Source organism: Artemia sp. Qi Xiang Cuo, chromosome 12 (assembly GCF_049724085.1).
Source record: "Artemia sp. Qi Xiang Cuo chromosome 12, ASM4972408v1, whole genome shotgun sequence".
Taxonomy (NCBI): domain Eukaryota; kingdom Metazoa; phylum Arthropoda; class Branchiopoda; order Anostraca; family Artemiidae; genus Artemia; species Artemia sp. Qi Xiang Cuo.
In genome coordinates this window covers 67997891-68020234 of record NC_142805.1, presented here as the reverse complement: position 1 = coordinate 68020234, position 22344 = coordinate 67997891, and the positions used below count along the sequence as shown (strand labels likewise).

General features: G+C 35.9%; 1 protein-coding gene across 2 annotated transcripts in view; it reads left to right on the top strand.

The window, feature by feature from the left end:
• The first annotated feature begins 4338 nt into the window (after positions 1-4338).
• LOC148946434 (putative protein tag-52) overlaps positions 4339-22344 on the top strand; it is a 55679-nt gene continuing 37673 nt past the window's right edge. Inside the window, exons 1-2 of one of the 2 annotated variants that reach the window (XM_089098456.1) lie at positions 4339-4477; positions 16880-17095. In XM_089098456.1, the coding sequence (XP_088954582.1) occupies positions 4388-4477; positions 16880-17095 (306 nt within the window). In that variant the 5' untranslated portion in view covers positions 4339-4387. The remainder of the gene's footprint in view (positions 4478-16879; positions 17096-22344) is intronic. The other variant, XM_089098457.1, reaches the window with a different exon arrangement.

The window sequence follows — 22344 nt, the reverse complement described above, 5'->3', positions numbered from 1 at the left end:
AGGTTAAGCTTTCCTAGAGCCTGATAGCGTGTCCGCAAAGTCTCATCACAGTAAGACCACTCCTTCCCTGTTTTCAAAAAACCAAATATAGCCACTGAAAATTCTTCAGTTCTTTTTTTTTCTTAGCCACGCCTACAGGCCACAGGTGGCAACGGATCCGGGTGAATGAGGACTCATTCGAAGCAGAATTCGACCTGTGAGTGTCTTTTGATAATTTCAGACCAAAAGATCCATCCTCTAACTTTACATTTATTAAACACCTCGTTTTCATTTAAGAGCCCATGTTAATTTTTCCCACAACACCCCACCAGATCCGTTGTTTTATCGGGCTGAAATTAAGAGAATAAGGTTTTCTAGGGCCTGAGAGCTTACCCTCGAAATTTCAGCTCAATCTGATCATTCCTTCCCTGTTTTCCAAAAACCAAATATCAAGTTTTGCTTGCGTCAAAATAGATGCCCCTTACCCAAACACAATTTTACTTGTGTCTGTTTAGTCTAGCAGTCAAGACTCCGGACTTTCGGACGCACAACCCGGGGTCGATTCACCGCCCTAGAAGAAGTTTTGTATGGTTAATTTGAATTTATAAAAAGAAACTCGAGGTTCTTTTTTATATAAGTAATAAACTGTACAAAAACGTGCAGAAATTATTTGAAAAAAACTACGTTTTCTAAAGAGTTAAAGAGGCTGAGTAACAAGGTCGAACCTTAAAACGTACAGGGATTAGGAGGCACAGTTGGGGGGCTGCCGCCCCCAAACCCCCCGCTTTCGCAGCCTTTAAATAAAAAAAAAAGTTTTTTAAACTGAAAGTAAGGAGCGACATTATATCTTAAAACGAATAGAAATTATTCTGTATATGAAATGGGCTTTGCCCTCCGCAACGCCTCGCTCTTTACGCTAAAGTTTTTATTGTTTAAAAAAAATAGTTGTGAGAAAGTCAAACTTTAGCGTAAAGAGCGAGGCGTTGAGGAGGGCACAGCCTCTTTCATATATGGAATAATTTCTGTTCGTTTTGAGATTTAATGTCACTCCTTATTTTAAGTTAAAAAAACTGCTTATTATTTATTTACCGGTTGCGAAAGCGGGAGGTTTAGGGGGCAGCAGCTCCCCAACTGTGCCTCCTAATCCCTCTACGTTTTAAGGTTCGACCTTGTAACTCAGCCTCTTTAACTCTTTAGAAAACGTAGTTTTTTTCAAATAATTTCTTATAAATCGTCTACTGACTAACACAACTATCAGGCTACTGCAACATCAGAGCGAGCTGTTCAAGGTCTCACCTAAAAAATGACTTTTATATCCACTTTCTTTCAATAGCTTCTTCTTGATAACGCCGTCATAAAGTGCCATAGGGTACCGAAAATGGCACTTTTTAATGATATATCTGGAGTAGAACGGCTAGAAAGAATAAAAAGGTTACCGTTATAATTTCTATGGTCGAAAATTATAGGTGGATAGGAACCCGAATCCTCCTTGTTGTGTACTCCCCTACCAATCCCGTTAGTATTGCTTAAAAATCATACGCTGACTAACAGAACTAGGCTATTTCAGTTGTCTAGACTAGTAGTGCCACTATACGAGAAATTTAAAGGGGGACGGGGGAGAAAAGAATTAATTTTAGTAACTAAGGGTGGAAAATTTGTTGTTTTTTTGCTCAGTTTTTTTATGAAAATACCAAAAAGGGATATATTTCAACGAGAATAATCCAGAAAAGTATTTTTCAAAATCTAGGCGAGGGCAAAAAATAGGGAGCACTGGCACTCCTACCTTTCCCCTTCTCAAATGACGACACTTGATCTAGCAGGCAACCGCAACATAGTAAAAAGATGTTTAAAGACTCTATTTAAAGATATTGATCATTTCAGAGTTTTTTTTTATAGATCTAAAATAGAAAAAAATCATTAAAAAGACGCATTAAATGGTAAAACAAGCTTTGACGTCTAAATTATCTAATTGTGTTAAATTTCTACCATGTAGTAACAGGTGATTGAAAACAGCAAAAGGCATAAAACAAACTTTTCTACACAAGGCTTTGTAGCCTAGTAGTATCAGCTTTTTCATTTTTCCGTGGTAACATTGGTTCAGCTCTTAGGTAAAACAAATTTTTGAAATATGGATTCTCTTTTAAGTGTCCATTCGTTTTTAATAATCAGCTTTTACAAAATGTCAAAGTCAAAGAAGCAAAAATAATGAAAATATACTTTCTATTGAGACTATCAAATTCTATGTATCATTGTGGCAGAGAAACTTGATTTTCTGCCACAATACAAACTGCCACAATATATAATCTCCAAGTTCATTTCTCTTGCATGTCAAATTGGCGCTTCTCACTGAGGAGAGGGGTTCAACAAGAACAGACGAAACGATTGAAATGTTAAATGTGCGACAGATTTATGAAATCATTGCACACAGAAGAACTGAACCAACATCTTCCCTCTTGTCTAAAAATCTCTGATTTTATGAAGGGTCACTGAATTCAGAATCTGTATTATTTACAGGATATTGGTCGAATTACTTACAGTCCTAGGTACTGCATCGGTGTGAGTGAGCCTTTGACATCTGGATTCTTCTCTGCATGGAAGATGCTCTCCTGCGGAGAAGGAGAATCTCCGAGCAGATAATAAGACTTTTGAAGGCAGGTGTCTCTCCAGACATCAGAGAAAACTCCTCTGTTAAGAAAGAGAGAGAGAGAGAGAGAGAGAGAGAGAGAGGAGAGAGAGAGAGAGAGAGAGAGAGAGAGAGAGAGAGATACTTTTTTGTACAGAGATATATAAATTCAAATTACATGAATTAGGTTTCACCAAATGTACTCTTTCATAAAGCAGACAGTAGGAAGGTTTTTGCAGGTTATTCTGCTTGTTCTCTGATCGAAGCTACTTAGAGATTATGTTTGAAGTTTGTCCTTTTTGTTTCCAATGTCATTAATAAACAGAATGTGTAAAATCTGCAAGTAATTAGTGTACCTTATGGTTGAGAGCCGGGTACCCAAAACAATCCGTAGGCAATTTCTCTGGAAAACATCTAGAAAATCTTTTTCGGTTTTTCAGAGCGCCCATACTTTAGAGCCATACTTAACCACTGTCATCACAGTAGCTTCCAATATTCCAATCTTTTTTGCAAACTTTTCTACCTATTATTCCAAACTTTTTCAAGTGTGAAACTTTTTCTGTGCTGTGAACTTTTTTTTGCTGTGCCTACCACTCTCAATCTCTACGGGCAGGGACGCCAACCCTGAGTGGTTTGCAGGAGCATACCACTGCATACTCAACATACAGAGGCCTTTGTCCAAATCTGGATTTTCTGCCCTATTTCAGAGTTATCCTCCTGGAGAAGATCTCCCACGATGGTATCCCGCAGTATCGCACAATTTAACCGATTGCTAGAAGAAGGCTTGCGACTAACGGAGCGTGTCCAAACGCCGGTAGGTCCTGCTCAGTCTGAATCAGATGGGCCTTCTTCCTCCTCCACCTGTATATATGGTCTCCAGGCGAGGGTACCCCAGCTTCCATTTATGAGCCCCAAGGCGCTGGGTCCCCCCTTTGTTGGTGCCTCCGTTTATGGAGGGTGCTTTACATATTTGCAGGACGTCACCCTATCCACCACCTGGGGACGGACTGAGTGGCCTGGAGAGGGTCCCTACTGAGAATGTGACTCAGTATGTACTCAGCAAATTGATCTTTTTACTCTTTTTACTACCCAAGGTCAACTTTTAAACTTCATTTATTCCTAGCCTTAGCGAATTGGTCTTCTTAATATTAATTTTCAAACTTACTGGAGCGCCTTGAACTTGCAAAACTTATAAATTCCATTTATTTTGCTCACACTTACATCTAGGATCCTTAAATCATCAGCAAAATCTTAATCCAGACAGTTTTAGTTTTATTTGATTCCGTGTTCCCCGGTTGCCTTTGCTATGCTCTTTATGACAAAGTCCATCGAAGTGATCCATATAAACGGGGACAGAACACAATCCTTCTTAACTCAAGATTGAATATGTAACCAGCTGCCAGCCTCATTTCATACTTTTGCTGCACCTGCGCTATTCTCAGAAAAAGCACTAATTACTGTGATGTATTTGTCTGGTATATCGTACAAGGATAAGACCTTCGCTAAAGCTCTTCTATTTTTTAATTTTTTTTCATCACAAAAAAATTATTTTTAAAGCCTATTGTTTTAAAATAATTATCAAAACATATAAATGATAAGTCAGTTATAATTGGTGTATTATTTTTAATTGACCGATCATAAACCATTTATTTTTATTTTGGCCATGTTTCTATTATTTTAAGCAGCTTGCGCCGTGGATGGGTTTATTTTTCTATGAAATGAATTTTGGCAACAACATTTATACATAAGAATAAATTCAAATCCAAAAATAATGATTGTGCTGTTATGGAAGGAAATTTCAAAATTCAAAGAGTTTTAAAAGAAATTAGTGATTCTGAAGAAGCCTACTTAAAGCAGCTTAAGATACTCAAAACAGTAAATTTTGGTTAAACCTATTAGAGCGTAATTTGTAATAGAAATGGGCTAGGTGCGAGCCTATAAATAATTATCAGTTAGGTTATGGTAGGCTAGCCTGTTTTTGGAATAGTATAAACTGGCAATATTTGGGTAATATACCTTCTTTTAGGTGTAAAAAGTACTAAGAAACATGAAGACTATTTCAGTATAGCTCAGAACTTGTCAAACAGTTAGGCTACTGGGCTAATAGGAGACAGTAGAAACTTGAGCACTTGAAGGCCTGGGCTAATCAAACTAAAATTGATAGCCTATACTTTCATTGATTAGCCATATCTAAAGAAAACAATTAGTTCCATTAGGCCTAGAGTCATTATTTTATGCTGTTTCCAAATATCATGGAGGCTTTTAAAGAATAGGCTACAGAAACCCATTTGAAGGAGGTCTTTTTCTCATTCAAAAGTAAATTCATACTTTTTTCAAATTTTTGTTTAACATGTGTTTGTTGTTTACATTTTCTGTTCATAATTTCAAACAATCAGACTTCACTTTCACTCTCCTTGGCACTTTAGCAAAAATTGTGTTTTTTCTTACTCCTTTTAAACTTTGAGATTCTTTAAACAAATTCAAATATAATTTTTGTTTTCTACAACAGTAGTCACAAACTAAACTGGCATCCAGGTTTTACCAAAAACAAATTTATTCTTCTTCTATTTCACAGCAGATGGGCTTTTCAGTTGATACTATTTAGCCCTTTTCCTTTTGCTTCACTCTGTGGGCTACAGAGCTACTGGCTTGGTTGTCTCTTATTTATTAGATATTCTGAGATATCTTTTAGTAGATCTTTCAACTCAAGGAGTTCAAATATAAGATGATAGATATCAATTTCTGTGCTCTGTGTGCAGGTATAGTTGGCTAGGCTCTTGGTTGATAGTGAGATTTTGTGGTGTTTAAAGCACTTTAACAGTTTACAATGCAAAGTATACTGTGCAGATGTCAGCATATTACATTCAAATAGGCAGTGGTCAATTGTTTCATTATTCATAATACAATACCTGCAAAGAGGGGACAGGGGAACTGAACCACTTAAATTAGGAAACTGATACAAAAATGCAAGAAATTTTAGTCTGTTTGTTCCAGAACAAAAAAGGGGGAAAGAGTAGGATTTTTCTTATTAAGCATAATATTTGATAGTCTCCATTGGTAAATATCTCTAATGGGGATTGGTCTCCCACTTGGCTGGTCAATATTGATAGCATTTTTTGCTATTTCATCAACCTGATGATTTATATTTATTGATTTATATTTATTAAATTTATATTTATTGAAAAAAGAAACAACTCTTCTTCTTCTATTTCACAGCAGACGGGCTGTTCAGTGGATACTATTTAGCCCTTTTCCTTTTGCTTCACTCTGTGGGCTGGACAGAGCTACTGGCTTGGTTGCCTCTTATCAATTAGATATCCTCAGATATCTTTCAGGAGATCTTTTGACTCAGGAGTTCAAATATAAGATGATAGATATTGATTTCTGTGCTCTATGCACAGGTATAGTCAGCTAGGCTCTTAGCTGATAGTGAGATTTTGTGGTGTTTGAAGCACTTTAACAGTTTACAATGCAAGGTATGCTGTGCAGACGTCAGCGTATTACATTCAAATAGGCAATGGCCAACTGTTTCATTATTCATATTACAATACCTGCAAAGATGGGACAAGGGAACTAAACCACTTGAATTAGGAAACTGATAGGAGAATGCAAGAAAATTTAGTCCATTTGTTCCAGAACGAATTCTATGATAAATTTTAGAGAAATCCTTATTGGGAAAGATTAGGATTACTCTTATTAAACATAATATCTGATAGTCTCCATCTGTAAATATCTCTAATGGGGATGGGTCTCCCACTTGGCTGGTCAATATTTATAGCATTTTTTGCTATTTCATCAACCTGATGATTACCACTTATACCAGAGTGGCTAGGAATATACTGAAGATAAGTTGTTATACCACTTGAAGCAAGATTATCAATAATACTAGGATAATGATAAGTGTCAATATCCAAATTATACTGAGGAGCTGAAGACAGCAACTCAAGGCTTGACAAAGAGTCAGAATAGACTATAATATTATTTGAATTAGCAATCAAAGGTTGGTTTTCCATAAGGTGTTCTAATACCATGATTATGGCATTTAACCCTGCAGACATTATAGATACATTATTATACAATCTCTCACCCATTGCAATATTCAGGTGAGGAAGGAAAGCACCACTTGTTACCTTCTCATTCAGTTTAGACCCATCAACAAAAATTTTGAAATGGCTTTTATATGTAATTCTATCAAGTTCAGCAAATTTTTCCTTGACAAAAGCAATGGGGGATTAAATCTTTAGTCCACTTTGAGAAATCACTATTTATTATGGGAATTGACCAATTCCATGGAGGGGATTGGGGGAAACTAGGTGCAATAGACTTTGTAGATACAGGGAACTTCTTCTGAATATTGGCATACTCATCTGCAATGCATATATACATGGCTGGATTTCTTAACCAGTTATGTAGGGTGTGTGAGCAATTTGATTCAATTTTTGTGAGATATTTTATCAAGAGAAAGCTATGCCTCTCCCTTATTGTTGTTAATCCAATCTCCATAAGTAGAAAGTTGGTGCTTGTGGGTTTCCTAAGACCAAATATGAGATGTATTATATCATTTTGTATTGTTTCAACTAATAGCTAACATTATTTACCCTCCTTCTTCTTTAAAGATTCTAAAAGGGCCTTTTTCTCTTTGTCTCAATTTCTCATTCAGGCAACAAATTGATTCCCTTGATTTTTTCTGTATTCTTCAAATGGGTACAGCCCCCAAACCCAATGGTCATCCATGTAGCCTAGCCCTAATAATGTATTTATCTATTTACTGAATCTTATGATGGATTATGAGCTCTTTATTCAAATGGGTGGTAAGCAGAGGCTATTGAGAAGGGAACATGTTAAGAAAATAAGCCTTACTTCATTATATATAGTATAAATTTAGCTAATGCATTTTGACTGCAGTTCTACTTGATTTTACTCCAAGCCCCCCTTTAATATGCAAATATATAGCCCAAACAATATATATTCTCAACCTTTCTCTAATGCATCTCTCTTGTTTCAACATGTGTTGGCTACTTGTGAATTGAATCAACTATGACAAAATAAGAACCAGAAAAACAAGGATGATGGGTAGACAAATGCATAAGAGGTATGAGCCTATGATTTGGCCTACATATTTGTACACTATGAGGGTTGGGGTAGAGTATGGCAGAGCTGCAGTCAAAATGTGTTACCTACAATCATTCTGCATATTACTAAGTAAGAATTGTTTTCTTAATATTTTTCCTTCTCAAAAGCTCTACTCTAGACCTTTACCAATGGGTTTCTACATTCTAAGCTGGACAATATCTAGTTTTGCCTATAACTGATATTGGATACTAACACCTGTAGATTACAATTGAACAATTAAAATTAAATTATGCTTTAAAATGATCTGGATGTACAGAAAAAATGGAAGGCAACTTGTCAATCTAGTTAATAGAAACATATATTATGTAAGGATTTCATTATAAAATTTGGTACTCCTATGTTAAATAGACTCTTTTATCAAACCAGTCACAAAATAGACCAAGATGCATGATGGAAAACAGGTTTATGCTGGCTTGTGGGCTATAAACAAATGCAAGAACTATATTTAAAATGTCGTTTCTTGGGGTTTAGGGGGGGAAATAGGTACCTAGGTTAGGTTATATAATAATATATGCTATGCTTTACACAGTAAAGTGCATAGACAGTAAAAATTGCAGTAAATGATTTAAAAATGGTTTTGATTGAAAATTATAGAACAATTTTTAAAACGATTTTGAAAATATTGCCATTTATTTGTAACAATGATAATGAATTGTGTTCTCATGAAAATTACTGTTGATAAACTTATCTGTTCTTGCAATTGTTTGTCAACAATTTGTTCACCAGGAAAGACCTATAATGGCAGTTACATTTTCAAAACTGTATAAATGAAAAACAAACGAAAAATTTAAATGTAAGAGAAAACATTTTTGTCAAAACTTAGATAGGTATTATCATCAAAAGAATTTTTTAAGCCATATAGATAAAGGAACTGTAGAGATAGTAGCTTGACAACATCTTCCTGTAGTATATTCCATCCCCCCCATATGAGTGGGGGGGATGGCTCTAGACAATCGATTGGTTCCTCGGTAGCTGAAAGAGATTTGGGAATAGTCGTCGATGAAAAATTAAAATTCAACAAACACACCCAAACAGCGGTTGCCAAAGCATCTCAGACCCTCAGAATAATTAAGCGTACAGTACATAGCAGATCATCCAAAGTTATGACAAAGCTGTACAAGGGTCTTGTACGACCATTGCTGGAGTTTGGGATGTGTGTTGCCACGCCTCTGAATAAGAGTGACCAACAGAAAATAGAGTCTGTTCAAAGGAGCTCAACCAAAGCTATTGATGGATGCAAGAACCTCGACTATCCATCCAGCTTGAACAAACTACAGCTCTCAACACTTATCTACAGACGGCGGAGGGGCAGTGTCATTATGGCTTACAAGCTACTGCATGCTGATTCGTCTTCTCACAGTCCTTTACAACTTGATAAATCATTCAGGATAAGAGGACATAGTAAGAAGCTGCCCAGGAAGAGAGCTCACAGCAGACTCAGCAACCACTACTTCTTGAATAGAGTGGTGGGCCCCTGGAACAGTCTTCCCAATACAGCTGTCACCGCTCCCTCTGTCAATGCATTCAAGATTGCCATTGATAATATATGGTTCACAAAACCTTGGAAAACAGAGTGGGGTGTCGCCAAAACAGTGGCTCCTCATTATCACTGATCAGCGACTTTATAGAATCTTTCCTTATTTTCCCGGACAATACGATTTAAGGTAATTTAAGGTAATATTTTAGAGCCTGCATTCATCCCTGGCAGTTTCATTCACCAAACTCAACTGCTTCCCAAGATAGCAAGAATACCCTCAACTAGATTTTTCCCAAAATATAATAACTGCTGCAATCATAATTGTGTGCCAGCCCTCCTCCCTTCCCCCTAGCCTCTCTAGACAGAGTCTATTTATGAACCTAGGCTATAGCCTATGTAAAAGTTGGCTGATTTTCCAGGTTTGGCATTGTTTTTCTGCTCATTTCCAACAAACATTTTGTGCATATTGCCCAGTAAAGCTAATAAAAAAATGGATAATCTTTTTTTTGTAGAATTCCAAAAGGTTATTAAAAATATAAAAAGCAGTACTTCAGTGGGATATGATGAGCTTTCAACAAAGCTGCTATAGAGTATTGCTGGTGCAATTTTTGAACCACTTATTCATATTTTCAATTTATGTATTAGTTCAGGTATATTTCCCAGTAGGTGGAAAATTGCCTGGGTAATTTAGTTATCTAAAGCAAAATTCCATTATCTAAAGTGTTTAAAAAAAATTAAAAGAAAGGATTTTTAATTATTTGGATATTTTTTATTTTTTACCAATTGTCAGTTTGGATTTAGGGCAAGCTGTTCAACAAAACATACAGTTACAGCTCTTTTATTAGAAATAAATGATTGTTTAGATGGAATTTTTCATATGTCTACTGTTTTCTAAGATGTTTGAAAAAGCATTTGACACTTTAAACCATGTAATTCTTTTCCACAAAATAGAAAATTCAGGCATAAGAGAGAAAGGACTAGAAATAACAAAAGGATACCCATTTGGACATAAAATTACAGCACATGTTGATAGAAAACTATCTAATTTAAATAACCTTAATGATATTAGTGTCTGTCATGGTCAGTATTAGTTCTGCTTTTATTTTTGATCTATACTAATGATGATCTGTGAAATGTGCAGGATATGTCAGGAGCTTCAGTTTGGTGAGCATAAAATCTTTAGGGTCCAATCATATTGTATTTAGGAGTTTTTCTTGATCCCCTTTTGTCATTTCAAAATCATATTGATCATTCAAGGGTTCTCTCGAGAAATTGGTTCAATGTATTATGTGAAAAACATTTTTCCATATTAAAAATACCTTACCCCTCTTTAATTGCTTCTTATTTGAATTACTGCTCAATTGTTCTTCTTAATAATCAGCCTTCAAAACTTGAAAATGCATAACAAAAACAATATTCTTTTTCTTAAATTTGTTAGATTATACCTAAACTTTATGAGCTCTGCTCTCTGATGGGGATTAATGTTTCTTTGTATCTTTAAATAAAATAAATAAAACAGTAGTATAGCCTAGGACAATAATTATTTTAAAAAAATACATTGGATTGAGAATCTAATTGTATTCCTATCTTATTTTTGACATGTATATTCCTTCATCAATTTTTTGACTGCTCATTTTTTTCAATTCAATAAAAACTTTTTTTTAATCAGGGATTTGGAGTTATTTATAAGTTATAACCAACTCCAAACCCAGACATCTTCAAAATACCAACTCCAACTCCATTTAGCAAAAAATTTTGATTAAAAAAACTAAGAAAACTTTTTTTTTAATACAACTTTGATCAATTCCAAATTTTGTACAGGGTGTAAGTAAATCAGTATTGGATTTAGTAGTGCCTTTTTCTTGTAGTGCTTCCATACCTTCCAATTTATCATGAGGTCTCAGGTTTTTTTTCTACCTTCACAATATAAAATCAAGTCTTACAATCTACCATTAGTTATCAATATTCTAGTTATTGCTAATTCCATTTGGATTCTGGTTAATGAAATCCAGAAAACTTTGGTAAACTTTTACCTTAATTTTGGGAAAAATCGTCTAGACTTATATAGCTGAAATTGCAGACCTTGAAACATTTTATTTAGCCTCTAAAACACTTTAAATTTCTTTTTTTTTAATTGAAAGTAAAGAGTGACACTAAAACAAAAACTTTAGTTTTATTTTATTTTTTATGCAGCAATGGTACTTGTGTAGGTTGTATCAGGAAGCCAGGGGTATACAAAGGAATACACGCAATATAAATGTTCAATTTCTGGCACAATTTATTCTGCCTCTGTATGCATAGCCTAGAAACAAAAAAAACTGTAAAATTTATAGCTGCCCTATATATGTTAAAAATTTAAAGTTGGCTTTATTAAGTTTTGTTGTGTTTTTGCTTAAAAATGTCCTGTCCTGGCTGAATGGTTACTATGCTAGATTCACAAGCAAAGGGTCACTGGTTCAAGTCTTACTACTACTAATAACAATTCACCACGGCACCAAGCTGCCCGAGGCCAGCACAGCTATGCACATTCTTCCTCCATTCCTATCTGTTCAAGGCTCTGTGCACCCTTCTAAGAAGTTTCTATTTGCCTTAAATTTTTCCTTACAACATCCTTTCATCCCATTGAGGGACAACCTTCTTGATTGTTTGGCCTTAGACAGTTGTCCAACAAGGTCAATCTTCGGCAATCTGTCATCTTTCATATGCAGAACGTGTCCTAGCCATCTTATTGTTTCTCTCATCATAGCCCTAGAAAACAGGGTTGAAACACATTTTTTATACAGCTTACTGTCTGAGATACAGTTAGTCAGTCAGGTACCCAAAACAATCCATAAGCAATTTCTCTGGAAAACATCTAGCAACTCCTCCTCCATTTTTTCAGAGTGCCCACGGTTCAGAACCATACTTGACCACTGTCATCAACGGTGGCCAGAGTAGGGGAGAAGGAATTTTGGTGCTTGTGTATTATACACTTTTCACTCAAGTTTACAATTTGCAAAACTAGAGAACAAACAGTTTTTTTTGTTAGTTTCTATGTTAATTTAAAAACAAATTTGGTCTATATATATGCACATTAGGGGGGGGGGGGTGCAAATATATTATGTGCAAATATATAGCCCAAATTATATATTTTCCATCTATTCTGTCCACTTGTCTTTGTCTTGTCTCACGCCAAGCTGAAAGAAACTGACAAAGAAACCGGTTTTTTTTTTAGTTTTACACCATGTAAACTTGAATGAGTGGTGTATAATACATAAGTACCAAAATTTCTTCTCCCTACAGAAAAAAAAAAAAAAAAAACTTAAATAAAATTCTCAAATTTAGAAAGCCTCATTTTTCATGGGGGTATTTTCCGCAGGGGGGGGATTTTTCTCGAGGAAGTATTTTCCGCGGGGGGTATTTTCGACGGAGGGGTATTTTCTGGGGGGTAAACGCCTAGAACCGTCATCACCATAGCTTTCAATATTCTAATCTATCCAATATTCTGTTTGATCATAATTTGGTTTCAAGAAGTATAGCTGGCTTATAATTGCAAGTCTATTATTTGTGTATTACATTGCCTTTTAAAACATTGTAACTGAAAATTTTATTCTTTTCAGTACAGCATTACCAAAAATCCTATATATTAAAGCAAGTACAACTAAATAAAATGGTTCATTCCCAAAGAATTGGGATTAATAAAAACTACGTGTTTGAAAATCTGTATTTTTTTATGAAAACTCTTATTAAATTTCAGTGTAAAAAGTTAGGGCTAAGGGTAAATTGGCCTCTTGATATTTAGGATAATTTATCTTTATCTTCACATTGCCCTTTACTTCCCTGTGAAATTATTTTATTTTTGTTTAAAACCATTACAGTTTGTTCATGTGAGGTATGCATGTCAAATATGTGTGGTAATGAATTTGGTTTGGGTGACATTTTTTGGAGCACCAGCGACAAATTCACAAATATTGAAAATGGAATGGATGAATGTAGAAAAAGCATGAATTATACAAATGTTGTCAAAATGCTAGATTTTTCTTCTTCTTTTTTTTTTTGGGGGGGGGGGTTGGGCTTAAACCCCTTCTCCAAAGAGAATACCCCAAAAAGGTATTTTTCAAAATCTAGGCATGGACAAAAAACAGGGGACACATGCCTCTCCAACCCACCACCCACATCTCAACGGATGCTACTAAATCAGAAAACTGAAAATGTAGAAAATAGAATACAGAAGGGTTTTAAAATCCGAAGATCTTGAGCATAGATATAACCTTAGACTAAGTAGGGTTTAAAGACATACAACAATAAAACTTTACATCCTAATTTTAAAAAGTTGTTCTAATTGTACAAAATCCTCCATGAATACTAAATTCTCAAATTCTGGTTTAATAGACAGTAACTAAGATCTTTGCAGGTATTAAAAGATTGTAAAAAGGGCCAAAATGAAATATTCCCTGACGAAAAAAAAAAATACTAAATGAGCTTTGTTATATTAAGAGCTATGCAAATTGAATGAGGTTAAAAATAAAACTCATCAAACTAAGTTTGACAATTTGATTAACTAAAGAAATTTTTACCCCTACACAAGATTCCTGAGGACTATGTCATAATGTTCCCTTCAGGAGGGACGGAAGTCCTGGGCTTGCCCAGCCACATTGAAGGGCAACCAGTCCCCACCCCCTTCCTTGAACCCCTTATTACCCCAAAGACATAATTTATTTTTGAGATAACCATTTGTTCAGCATAGTTGAAACGTCCAATAACTATGCCTCTTGGGATTACAACCCCTCCCCCCTGTCCTTAGGGCAAGAGCTGTAAGTTATGCAAATCCCCCATAGTTTACAAATAGGCTAGTATTTGTTATTGGGAAGGGAACAATATTCCCTTCAACTTTTGACCCTTGGTGTCAAAAAAGGCATTTAAGGAGATTAAGGTGGATCTTTCAGGGAATGTTGTGGGGAGAGTTGAACCAAATCAAAATGCGCTATATGCATGCAGGTTGTCAAAGGGGAATATCTCAGGAACAGCGTGTTGTATTAATTTGGAACTTTGAGAGACTGATGAGGGGTGATTAACTGACCAAAAGGCAAAATGTGCATGTTAGTTCTACTTCAACTACTACTTCTGCTGTGACTACAACTAAGGCTAAAAGTACTAAGGCGATAATTTCAGGGAAAGTCGAGGAGGAAGTTAAACTAAATAAAAACACATTATGTGCATACGGGTTTTAAAAAGGGCATATCAGCAATATCATTGGGATGGTTTAGAGTATTAAGTTGAAACTTTCAACTGCTACTACTACTGCTGCTACTACTATTATTACCACCGCTACTACTACTATTGCTGCTACTGTTTCTATGGCTAAGTGCATTAAGATGAAAATTTTAGGGTATATTGAGAAAGAAATTGAACTAAATCAAAACACACTATGTGTTGTGGGTTGTCAAAAGGGTGTATCAGTAATATCTCAGGAACAGCTTGTAATATAAAGTTGAAACTTTCAGGACATATTAGGGGGGATGTCGAACTAACCAATAGGCACTATGTCCATGCTACTACTACTACTTCTACTGCTATTCTGCTTCGTTTACTAAGGGCAAGGGTATTATGGAGACATTTTCTGGAAATGTTTATATGAATGTTTAGGGAATGAACTGATCAAGACACACTATGTGTATGCAGGTTGTCAAAAGGAGGCATCTGCAATATCTCAAGAACAGCTTAGAGTATTAAGTTGACACTTTCAGGGCATTTGTAGGAAAGAAGTTGAACTAACCAAAAGGCATTATGTGAATGCTACTACTACTGCTGCTGCTTCTAATGGTACTGCTATTACTTAGGCTAATGGTATTAAGGTGAAAACTTTCGGGGATTGTTGCGGGGGACGTTGAACTAAGTAAAAACATTATGTGCATGCTGGTTATTAAGAGGGCGTATCAGCAATATCTCAGGATTAGCTTAGGCTATTAAGTTGAAGCAATCAGGGGATGTTGAACTAACCAAAAAGGGACTATGTGAATACTAATACTTCTATTGCTACTACTACTCCCACTCCCCTTGTTCCTACTGCTACTATGATTACTACTATTGCTAATGCTAAGGACATTAAGATAAAACTTTCATGGAATGGTGATTGCAGTGTTGTGCTAAATGAAAACACACTATGTGCATGCAGGTTGTCAAAAAGGCATATCAGTGATATCTCAGGAGCAGCTTAAAGGAATAAGTTGAAGCTTTCAGGGAAACTTGAAAGGGATGTTGAACTAAATTAAAACACACTATATACATGGAGGCTATTAAAGGGCTGTATCAACAATATCCCAGCCTGGCCAGCCATGCCTTAGGGTATTAAGCTAAACTTTCAAGGCTACTAATATTACTACCACTTTTGCTACTACTTCTACTATTACTATTGGTACTACTGAACTAAATCATAATAGTTTAAGTGCATCCAGGTTGTGAAAATGGCATAGGCTGGATATTTTATGACTGGAATAGGGTATAAAGTAGAAAATTTCAGGGAAGTTGTATGTTGCTATACAAGTAAATCAAAATGCACTATGTGCATGCTGGTTATCAAAAAGATGTATCAGGAATATCTCGGGAACCGCTGTGTGTATTTAATTGAAACTCTATGGGCTCATACTACTACCGTTCTCACTACTACTGCTGCTGCTACTGCTGAACTAAATTGAAGGGTTTAAGTGAATCCAGGTTGTAAAAGCTGCATAAATACAATGTCCAAGGAACTGAAAAGGTTTTTAAGTTTTTATCTTCTGGGAAAGTTGAGGGGGTTTAAAAATAAATCAAAAGCATGTCCAGATAGTCAAAAGGGTACATGGGCAATATCCTAGGGACAGCTATGGGTGTTACGTTGGAACTTTCAAAGCATGTTACTGGGGATATTAAACTGAATCAAAAGACACTATGTCCATCCAAGTTTGTCATAAGGATGTATTTGCAATATCTTAGGAACTGATAAAGTAATTAAGCTCAAACTTTCAGGTCATGTTGAAGTAAACTTTAATTAAATAAGGATTTTAGAATGGCGTATCTGCAATATCTGTTGAATGGCTAAGGGTATTAAGGTGAAACTCTCGGGGGATGTTAGGGTGCGTGTTGAAAAAAAGGAAATCAAAACGCATTATATGCATTCAGTTTGTCAAAAGGGCGTATCAACAATATTTCAGGGATGGCTGAGGTATTAAATTAGTCTTTCAGGGATGCTACAAATGTTACCTATGCTAATAATATTTCTCCTAATGCTTCTACGACTATTTAAGGCTGTAACTGCTTGCGTTTGTGACTACGAATATTTGCGACTGCAACTAATTGTGACTCTGACTCCTTGAAACTGTGACTCCAAATGCTTGTGACTGCGACTGTGACTGCTGGGAACAGCGATTACAACTACATAAGATTTTGACTGTACCAACGTTTTGCGTCTGCAGCTACTTATGACGTCGACTGCAACTACTTGCTACTGTGACTACGAATACTTGAAACAGTGACTGGGACTGCGAATACCTGTGACTACTTGGGACTGCGAATACGTGTGACTACTTGGAATTGTGACTGTGTCTACATGAAACATCGGGCTAGAGGTTGCTATGTAATTCCTTTCTAATTAGAGCTTTTGACTCTGCATTACCATATAATTCCAGAATTAATTATTATTTTTTTTCTAGTTTTTTGCTGAGCCCTCATCAGATATCTTGGATAAGAAAGATCATTTGTTGATATTTGGTCACTTAGATCCAATATACCAAACTAATGCTGTATTGATTCATGCTATAGACAACACCATTGAAGGCATTTCTAAGGCCTTCATATCAACTGGACCCTTTTTGAAGCTATATTCAGCATATGCACAAGACTATGAAAGGATAATTGGTCGTTTAGAAGTAAGATAATGGTTTTTGACTCTTCAATATTGTTTGTACCCGTAAAACGCTTTTCTCTTATTGATCATGGAACACGAACATCAGGGGTATTATCCCAGGAGAGCCAAGCTATGTTTTGTGAGAAGAGAGTCACTTTTTTAGAGCTAAAATGACCAAGAGAATTCGTGATGGAATTTCTTGTTAATATCTGAATGAAAGCAAAATCCCCTGAAGAAGAAAAAAACTTTAAAGAGAATTAAAAAAAGGATGTCTCTTTAGAATAACTATAATACATTTTTACCAGTGGCTAAATAAGAATCTTTTCTCTATTTAAGTAAAATTCTATTAACTAAAGATACTCATTTAAATATCTGATCCAAAACTGTAGTAAACTAGATACTTGCCTGCATGCAGAGCTGCTCCTAGGATTGGTGGTGCCCTGTGGAAAATTATTTACAACGCCCCTCCGGACTTGGATATAAGCAAAAAAAGCTGAATCAAAGTGAAAAGTGTGGTCAAAGTTGGCAACTTCCCAGCCACTGTGTCACCCCCCCCCCCCCGCTGACATGGTGCCAGGGCAGCTGCCTAGATTGTCCCCCCTCCTGTGAACGGCTCTGCCTATATGACAACGTTTTTATGCAAAAATTCTCTGAGAACATTGCTTAAGATTGTTGCACTCATATTGACTCATTTGAAAAAAAGGAAAAATTAAGAGAAAAACAAGAATTTTTTTTAAATTAAAAAATAATAATAAACTCGTTTCACAGAAGCTAAGTTCTTCTCTACCATTAGGAAGTTTTGCTCTTCAAAGTAAAGTTTTGAAGGTTCATTATGGAATTTTTATTATGAATTTTTGAATTTTTTAAGTTTTGCTCTGGCATTATGGACACAGAATCGGAAAATTCAAAATTCCTTTTTTGACAAGCATTATAAATCTTGAGCAATAACATGCAATTTAACAGTTTACTTAGAAAAAGAATATATTTAATAGGGTGCCACATTCAGGCATATACACAGGACAAAGCGAGAGAAATTTTTCTCGCTTTATGCATGGTACCTTTGTGCTATATGCTTTGCTTGTGCACTCCAAGATCCCGGGATTGTTCCTGTATAATTTTTGTATTTTCCACATTTATTACCTAGTTTTCCCCTTCTTAACTCGATCCAGTCATATGTCTGAGACCGTGTAAGTCGAGTTTGTTTATCTTTTTTTCTCTCCTTCCTCTTCTCTTCTTGTTTTAGCCTATTTGCTTTTGTTAATATTACATTGTGTTTAGTACAGGCTATAACCTCTGGGTATTGTTGTAATGAATGTATTTTTTTTTATGAATAAACCCAATTATAAATTTAACAAAAATTAGTTTTTGCATTTTCCATGCCTGCTATTCTCTAACACAACTCAAAATTAATAATTATATGTTCCAAGTTTTTGGTATAAAAATTATCTTGTCCCCCTGAAGATGGGATTGCGAGTTGTAGATAATGTTTGCTTTAGATTGCAAGTCCTCCAAAAGGGTGTATATTTTGACATATCTCGGCATATTTTGAAAGCCTGTCAATTCAAAGTACTTAACCGGATCCCATCTTTGCAGTTTTCAGATCTTTCAGATATATCTTTTTTGTGTAATGTATAATATACTACTCCTTCTCTATCTCCTTCTCTCCTCCTTCTCTATTCTCTTTCTCTATCTCAATATAAACTCCTTATCTATCCATACAACGCTCCATGTGAATATTTCATTGTTGGAAACAGTGGTAGAAGTCAGCTCCTTCAGGACACGTGCCGTTTTCTCTTTTAAAGCTTCAACAGGCTTGAGTATTGTCCCTTTGAATGTAGATTCCACCTTAGGGAACAGAAAAAGTCATACGGTACAACATTTGGTGAATAAGGTGGATGTCCTAACAGTGGAATGTTGTTCTTGGCTAGGAACCCGTTGATAGATACCTTGGATTGAGCTGGCGCATTTGCTTGTGGAAAACCCGTGATTTGCCCCTTCACGTTTTTTTGTCGTTTTTTCCTTACTTTTTCACTTAGTTTAGAAAGTACTCAAGGAACTTCCAAGTTCGCTTCCAGGATCTTTATTATTATTGGTGTTGTGTTTTATTTTTATTTGAATTAATTGAATTGAACTAAACTAATATTGATTAATTGTTTTAACTTGAGGAACCCAGTGAAGGTGCACAATCCCATAGATATAAAATACAATCATCATTGCTTTAAATTTTGATTTGCTCATTTGAACTTTTTTGGCTCTTGGTGAAGTTGGGCTCTTCCAATACATGGATTGGCGCTTCGTTTCCGGTGCAAGAAACGCTGGACATAGGTGGTTCAAGAGGAAACAGGACACCTCGGACACTGTCTAGGCTCCAGAGAAAACCGGACATTGGCGTTTTGCTCTCGTATATGAATTTTGTATCATCAAATTCCTTTTTTTTAGCTCTGGAACGAAACTCTTGAACCACAAAGTCCTTCAATATCGCTGCATACCATGTTGCAATTTTCTTATTATTTAAACTATTGAAAGCATTAAGACTTCATGAGAAGCGAGCGGCTCCCCTGGATCCTGCCAGAAACTAACCACTTATAATATTTGCACAAACAGGGTTGCACATGTTTGTGTAAATATCAGGGTTGCCAACTGGACACATTTTATTTCAAAAGGACATATTTCCATGTGCCGTGGACGCAATCATAGGCAGCGCAATAGCGCTGTCTAAGTAAAAAAGGATGTTGGTACAATGTATTATTTTTTATTTTTTTTTGGTTTCTTGGTCTTAGACCAGGGTACTTCGTACCGAAGGAGTTGTTGTAGAAACTTAGAAAAAGGTTCATTCGATTGAAAATTGGAGTGGCTTGTGCCTTTTTTAATTGTCAAAAGTGATTGGAAGGCAACTAACACCCCTTTCACGCCCACCTGTTCTCCAAACACATCTAATCAAAATTTTGAGATAGCCATTTTGTTAAGCGTAGTTGATTTCCAGACAGAAATTATGTTTTGAAGAGGACACTCCCCCACAGACCTCAGGGCAAGGGTTGTAACTTATGTCCTGGGGTCATAATCGGTTTTTTATAGAAAGCGCGGTCGTAGAAACTTCAAAAAAGACTCGTTCGATTAGAAATTCAAAGGGCTAGTGCCCTTTTTGATAGTCGAAAGTGATTGGAGAGCAACTAACCCCCCTCTCACGCCGACCTTTTCCCCAAACCCATACAATCAAAATTTTGAGATTGATTTTGAGATTTTGAGCCATTTTGTTCAACGCCGTTAAAAGTTCTGGAAATTAGGTCTTTGAGGATGACAACCCCCCACAGCCCTCAGGGCAAGGGTTGTAAGTTATGCTCTAGTGGCGAATAAGGTTTTTTATAGAAAGTGTTGTCGTAGAAACTTCAAAAAGGGGTCATTTAATGGGAAATTGAAATGGCTAGTGCCATTTTTAATAGTCGAAAGTGATTGGAAGGCAACTAACACTGCTTCCACGCCCACCATTTATCCAAACACATCCAATCAAAATTTTGAGATAGACATTTTGTTCAAAGTAGTTGAAAGGTCCGGAAATTATAACTAAGAGGATGACACTCCCCCACAGCCCTCAGGATAAGGGTTGTAAGTTATGCCCTGGGGGCATTTAAGGTTTTATTAAAAGCTTTGTCTTAGAAACTTGAAAAACGGCTCATTCGATTGGAAATTTAAAGGGTTAGTGCCCTTTTTAATAGTCGAAAGTGATTGGAGGGCAACTAACCCCCCTCTCACACCGACCTTTCCCCCAAACACATCCTATCAAAATTTTCAGATAGCCGTTTTGTTCAACGTAGTTAAAAGTTTTGGAAATTAGGTCTTTGAGGATGATAACCCCCTCATAGCCCTCAGGGTAAGGGTTGTAAGTTATGCCCTGGGGGCATATAAGGTTTATATAGATAGTGATGTTGTAGAAACTTCAAAAAGGGCTAATTCGATTGGAAATTAGAAGGGGCTTGTGCCCTTTTTAATAGTTGAAAGTTATTGGAGGATAACTAACACCCCTCTCACACAGACCATTTCCCCAAACACATCTAATCAAAATTTTGAGATAGTCATTTGTTCCACGTAGTTAAAATGTCTGGAAATTATGTCTTTGAGGATGACACTCCCCCCACAGCCCTCAAGGCAAGGGTTGTAAGTTATGCCCTGGAGGCATATATTTTTTCTTTTATAGAAAGCGTTCAAACTTCCAAAAGGAATCATTCCAAAAGAAAGGGCTAGTGCCTTTTTTAATAGTTGATAGTGATTAGAAAGCAACTAACGCCCCTCTCACACCCACCATTTCCCCAAACACATCCAATCAAAATTATGAGATAGCTATTTTGTTCACCGTAGTTGAAAGTTCTGTAAATTAGGTCTTTTAGGATGACAACCCCCTCATAGGCCTCGGGGCAAGAGTTGTAATTTATGCCCTGGGGGCATATAAGGTGTTCAAAGACAGCGTTGTCGTAGAAACTCAAAAAGGGCTCATTAGATTGGAAATTGAAAGGGCTAGTGCCCTATTTAATAGTCGAAAGAGATTGGAAGGCTTGACATTTTTATAGTAAAGATCAATGTGGGTACAGTATATTATTCTTTTTCCCTTTTTTTTTTTGTTTAGACTAGGGCACTTTAGATCAATGAAGCTGTCTTGTGAACTCCAAAAAGGGCTCACTTGGTTAAAAACAGAAATTGCTAATCCCTTTTTCGATAGTCAAAAGTAATTGGAGGGTAACTAGTACTCCTCCCACGCCCACTATCCCATTTACCCATTATGTTTAAAAACTAAATGTTGCCTTAAGATTAAATCAGAATGCACTGTGTTAATGCTAATTCCCAATAAGGCATCTCAGCAGTATCCCAAGAACGACTGAGGCTATTATGTTCAATCTTTTGGGGCTACTTCTGCTCTTAAAATTTAACCAAATCATGATAGCGTAAGTGTATCCAAGCTATCTAAGAAAGTAAACATTTTTTTTTTTTTTGCGAATGGTATCAAGTTTTCTATCTCATGTCAACTAGAGGAGGTATGAAACTAAATTAAACACTACTATTTGTGTCCAGATTTTTAAAAGAGTGCATGTTGTTAAAAATTGCTGAACATTTTTCTCCAGAATACAAATAGCAGGCCAAACTATAAAGTTTAAAAAAAAACGAAAATATATAAAGAATTATTTTCTTTTTCCCTGAAAAGACTATGTCAATATAAGACGAACAGAAATTAATTTAAAAAAAACTTTTTCCACAAAATAAGTTTTTCAAAGAAAAGTAATG